We start from the raw sequence: 5,444 nt of genomic DNA, 5'->3' as shown, positions 1-5,444 counted from the left end.
TTTTCTTACGCGTGCGTGAAAGGGAGAGTGCCGATCGTATGTGGGAAATAGCAGGTCGAACCATCACGACGTTTGCTTTAATAGTAGAGATGACGGTTCAACAATACTTCGCATGGTTGTCTTAAAAAAGGAAAAAAAAAATCCCTGTCCAACCTACATGACACTCTTGCTGGCACTCTTCGCCAGTTTGTCTTTGCATGCCGCGGAACGTCAATTCCCAAGCTATCGCCACTTTTCCCTCGACCACACCGATGCCTACGTACAGCTAGAACAAGAAACGGGGCCAGCTAGCGTTGATAAAAAGCCATGCACGCACACGTACGTACTACGTACCAGAGCAAGTGATCAGCCATGGGAAGCTTCAAGCTCTCCTTGCTTTTCTCCCTTCTCACCTTCCTCTTCCTCGCCATTGTCAACGCCGGGGACGACATCGGGACGTACGTCATCCATGTGCAGCCCCAGGAGGACCGCCAGTTAGGCACGACCGATGACGACCGGAAGGCGTGGCACCAGTCCTTCCTCCCTGAGCATGGCCGTCTCCTCCACTCCTACCACCACGTCGCGAGCGGCTTCTCGGCGAGGCTGACGCGGAGGGAGCTCGAAGCTGTCTCCGCCATGCCCGGGTTTGTCGCCGCGATCCCGGACGTGATCTACCATGTGCAGACGACGCACACGCCGCAGTTCCTCGGGCTGGACACGGCGCTGGGTGTGAGGAACTTGTCCGTCGGGTCCGGCGAAGGCGTCATCATCGGGGTGCTCGACACCGGTGTCTTCCCCGACCACCCCTCCTTCAGCGGCTTCGGCATGATGCCGCCGCCGGCCAAGTGGAAGGGGAGGTGCGACTTCAACGGCTCCGCGTGCAACGGGCACAAGCTGATCGGTGCTCGGACCTTCATCAGCAGCGGCAACGGCAGCGCTCCCGGCGCCGCCCCCGTGCCGCCGATCGACGGGCATGGGCACGGCACGCACACGTCCAGCACCGCCGCAGGATCAGCCGTGCCGGGGGCTCAAGTGTTCGGGCAGGCAAACGGCACCGCGTCCGGCATCGCGCCCCGCGCACACCTCGCCATGTACAAGGTTTGCGACGAGAACGGCAACTGCGCCGGCATAGATGTACTCGCTGGCATCGACGCCGCCGTGTCCGACGGCTGCGACGTTATATCCATTTCGCTCGGCTTTCCGCCGCGGCCTTTCTACAACGACAGCGTCGCCATCGGCACGTTCGCCGCAGCGGAGAAGGGGATTTTCGTCAGCATGGCGGCTGGCAACTCCGGCCCGATCAGCTCCTCCATATTGAATGAGGCGCCATGGATGCTCACCGTCGCCGCGAGCACCATGGACCGTTTGATCAGCGCTAAGGTTACCCTTGGAGACAACCTCTCCTTCGACGGCGAGTCGCTCTTCCAGCCCGACAACTCAATGGAGGCCTCGTTGGTCTACGCCGGTGCGAGCTCGACGCACTTGGCCCAGTTCTGCGGCAACGGCTCGCTGGACGGCTTTGACGTTAAGGACAAGATAGTGCTCTGCGACAGCGGCCGCTACTCGCCGGTGGACATGGGGGCCGAGGTGCTGAGAGCCGGAGGCGCAGGCATTATTGTGGGCAACCAGCTTTTGGAGGGCTACATCACGTTCCCGGACGCGCACGTCCTGCCGGCCTCGCAAGTCAGCTATGCTGCTGGAGTGGAGATCAAGAACTACATCAATTCCACGACGAACCCGACGGCAAATATCACCTTCCTCGGCACGGTCCTCGGCACATCGCCGGCGCCGGTCATCACCTACTTCTCCTCCCGTGGCCCCAACGTCCACAGCCCCGGCATTCTGAAGCCCGACATCACGGGCCCCGGCGTGAACGTGATCGCGGCGTGGCCGTTCCAAGTGGGCCCGCCGTCGATTGACCTCAGGCCGACCTTCAACATCCTCTCCGGCACGTCCATGTCGACGCCACACCTTGCTGGTGTCGCCGCGCTGATCAAGAGCAAGCACCCAGACTGGTCGCCGGCGGCGATCAAGTCCGCCATCATGACGACTGCCGACGTCACCGACCGCTCCGGCACGCCGATACTCAACGAGCAGCACAAGGCTGCCAGCCTGTTCGCCGTCGGAGCCGGCCATGTCAATCCGGAGAAGGCCATGGACCCCGGCCTGATATTTGACATTTCCCTGTACGACTACATCGGCTACCTCTGCGGCATGTACAAGAGCGAAGAGGTCTCGGTGATCGCGCGACGCGCTGTGAATTGCTCGGCCGACATGGCGATCCCAGACTACCAGCTGAACTACCCGTCGGTCTCGGTGTTGTTCCCGCCAACTTGGAGCTCGAATCCTCCAATATCGGTGGAGCGCACGGTGTCGAATGTCGGAGACGTGCCGGCGCTGTACTACCCGGAGGTCGACATGCCGGCGGACAGCCCTGTGATCGTCACAGTTTTTCCAGACAAGCTCTTGTTCACCGAGGCGAACAAGGTGCAGAAATTCGATATAGATGTGGAGGCCAAGAACAGCAGCGCCACGGCGGTGCAGGGCGCCGTCCGGTGGGTGTCTGTCAAGCACACCGTGAGGATCCCAATCTCGGTTACCTTTGCCGCGCACTAGAGCCCAGTCTACTGGATAACATCTTCTGCAACGTCAATCGTTGCCTTACCGTCGACATGCAGGAGCTGGAATAAAAATGCAGGCATTCACGTTTGAATTGAAGTATCAGAGAAGAGTGTAAATCTTCTCTGAAAAAAGAGAAGAGTGTAAATCTTTGCGGTCAAGACTTACTAAATACTTTTTCTTAATACAGTACATATGCTCACATACACGAGAATACACTCACTTTTATAAACCTACTTTTATAGCATTTTTGAAATACTGAGCGGACACATCATCTTAAGATCGACGAAGTTATCACAAACCCTCGTAGTCGACGGAACGTCTCCTTCAACTGAAAGAACATTGTCGGAAAGCCTAGGATAATTTCAGAAAAATGCGATCAGCAGTGCCAAGTCTAGGTCTTAGATCTTGGTGGGTTGGTTCCACCACAACAAACTTAACCATCTGAGTTAGGCTCCATTCGCCTTGACTAATCACTTGAAACATTCTGAACTTTGATGGGTGGTGTATCACAGCAGAAAAAAAGTACAGTTGCAAAATGTAGAAAAGAAAAGAAAAGTACAGATGCCATTTAAGAAGAAAAAAATGAAAAATTTGCCAAAAAAAGTGGCCAGCCTCCTGACCCGTTGACCAAATTTCAAATATTTAATGTTGACATTTTTCGGTTGATCTGTTGTTGTAGAAATTATACATGAATTTGCCTTTTGTGTCAAAAATGGTGCATGTGGACTCACTTGTGACCTCGACTGTGGTTCACCACCACCATCTTCATGGAGCGTGGAGGTTTGGGCGCTGATGTCTTCCAGTCGCCTGAGCACATTGGCTAGGTGGATCCTGTGGTTGACAAGGTTGTGTCATCTGGTGCCTTGGCTCTTGTTTCTGAGGCTCTCTTTGCTAAAAAGTTTTGGGAATTGATGGTTAGATTAGAGGTTGCTAGCCTTGTATCTGGAAATACAATTGGTTGCCTCTTGGAGGAGAAGGCAATCAGGGACAAGAGCAAGAGGGTGTGCACTAGCCATCATTTCGACTTCCAGAAGGAGAAATCATTTGGGAGCTATAGAAAGAAAAATGACGCCACAAGGCACTTGCGGGAGCTTGATGGATGGTTCTCTTCTTTTCGGGTTGTCATATTGGATGCCTTTGTCGACGTGTTTTTGATGGGGTTCTTTGCCCTGTGGTAATCCATGGGTCGAGGGTTGTGGTTGTAGCGGGTTGGAGGCGTTTTTTCGCCTTCTCGGGTAGTCGCGGAGGTTCATGCTTTGGGAGTTCTCCGCATGTGGTCATGTTGCAATGGTTTTCGCTCGGTTTTCTGTTAATTAAATAGGCAATTATCTTCTGCTTAATTAATCGACGAGGAAAATATTTTGCCTCTGTTTGAAAAAAATAAAATAAAAATGGCATGTAATTGCTAGGATATCCTTCTCATGTGGGATGCGATGAGATAGCAAGTTTGAAGCATTTTGGTAGCTTAAAGTTCTGCCAAAACCAACTACCAATTAGAGTTATGACCTATGATTAAATTGGTCTTTAGACCAGCAAAGTGTGAAGTTAAGCTTCCATTCCAACAACCACCACCAAGTGCGATGTATTATCAAGACATTGAAAAAGAAGAAAAGAAAATTCAAAAGAGAAAGTAGAGAAGATGAATGTTGAAGGAAGAACTTGTCATTAAGAAAGGGAGTTTCTTCCCAATATTGTGAAGATCAAATCCAGTACCGTGCATGCTTATTTGAATTTAAAAAATGTACATGGCATATTAAATAAATAATCATGTGTCCAAAAAATGTTTGTGAATCTTTTTCAAAAATGTTTATACAATGCAAAAAAGTAAGCACAGTTTAGAAAAATATTTACTGTGGTATAACAGCGTGTATACGATATACTTAAATAGTTGATCCCCACTACCTCTAATTCTCTTAACATGGAGGCCTTCCACCTTACCAAATGTGCCATGTCAGCATCCACTAACAATATTTTTCAACTATGCATACCACATCATCATGTCTACTTTTTTTTATTACGAGTACCTCTAATTTTCACAACAAACAAGTCTTCCAACTGAAACATGGGAACTGACTTGCGCGCCTGGGATGGCTCCGCCTCTGCCTCTTCTTCCCTCTCCCAACCCTGCGACGGGTGCTACTCCAGCCCCGTCGGCCACCACGCCGCGGTTCGCTCCGGCCGTGTCACCCACCATAACTCCCTCCCCCTCCCCGCATCAATGCGCCTGGCCATCTCCGGGCTCGCCCCGCAGTGCTGCGGCTCGGCTCAGGGCCATTCATTGCTCTGCATCTGGCCCGAGCGGATCTGTATCTCCTAGATCCGCCACTGGCTCGCCAGATGCGCATTCACTGCCTGCGCCGGCCTATGCCGGTCTACTGCGGTTTATCATCTGCATCCCTCCCTCATCCACATTCATCGCCACCAGAGAAGCCTCGCCAACCCCAACGGGCAGATCTGTGCTCCCTCCTCCGCCCCCTCCTGTGCCTGCGCCTGCCCCTTTCCCGGTATGGCAACTCGTCCAATCGAGAAAGCGGCGGCGTGCACCGCCCGTACCGTCTTCGTCCGGCGGGCGTTACTCACCGCTGCGCTCCGAGGCAGAGCGTGTAATGGAAGAGCGACGCCGCGCGGCCTATTTGAAGCGTTTCTGGGGCCGCTGCCTTCGGTGTCTTACTTCCGGCCATCGTGCAAAGGACTGCCGAGATCCAGTTCGATGCTCGGCCTGCTGGAACTGGGGGCACCGCTCCTGCTCCTCCTCCTGCCCAAAGCGCCCCATCCACCGCCACCCGCCCGCCAAGTCCACCGCACATCCACCGCCTCCCCCACCCCCTGCCCACCCTCCTTCG

At 53.6% G+C, this 5,444-nt stretch overlaps 1 protein-coding gene across 1 annotated transcript; it reads left to right on the top strand.

Annotated features, from left to right (window-relative positions):
• Positions 1-351: 351 nt before the first annotated feature.
• On the top strand, positions 352-2,595 carry LOC119358252 (subtilisin-like protease). Its single transcript, XM_037624897.1, has one exon. It carries the CDS (start codon positions 352-354, stop codon positions 2,593-2,595), a length of 2,244 nt encoding a protein of 747 aa, XP_037480794.1.
• Positions 2,596-5,444: the final 2,849 nt, after the last annotated feature.

Source organism: Triticum dicoccoides, chromosome 2A (assembly GCF_002162155.2).
Source record: "Triticum dicoccoides isolate Atlit2015 ecotype Zavitan chromosome 2A, WEW_v2.0, whole genome shotgun sequence".
Lineage (NCBI taxonomy): Eukaryota > Viridiplantae > Streptophyta > Magnoliopsida > Poales > Poaceae > Triticum > Triticum dicoccoides.
The sequence above is the reverse complement of the archived record's forward strand: the minus strand, read 5'-3'. Positions and strand labels throughout refer to the sequence as shown.

What these genes read in the sequence shown, in the direction of transcription:
- LOC119358252 (XM_037624897.1), top strand. Translation starts at nt 352, where the DNA reads ATGGGAAGCTTCAAGCTCTCCTTGCTTTTCTCCCTTCTCACCTTCCTC.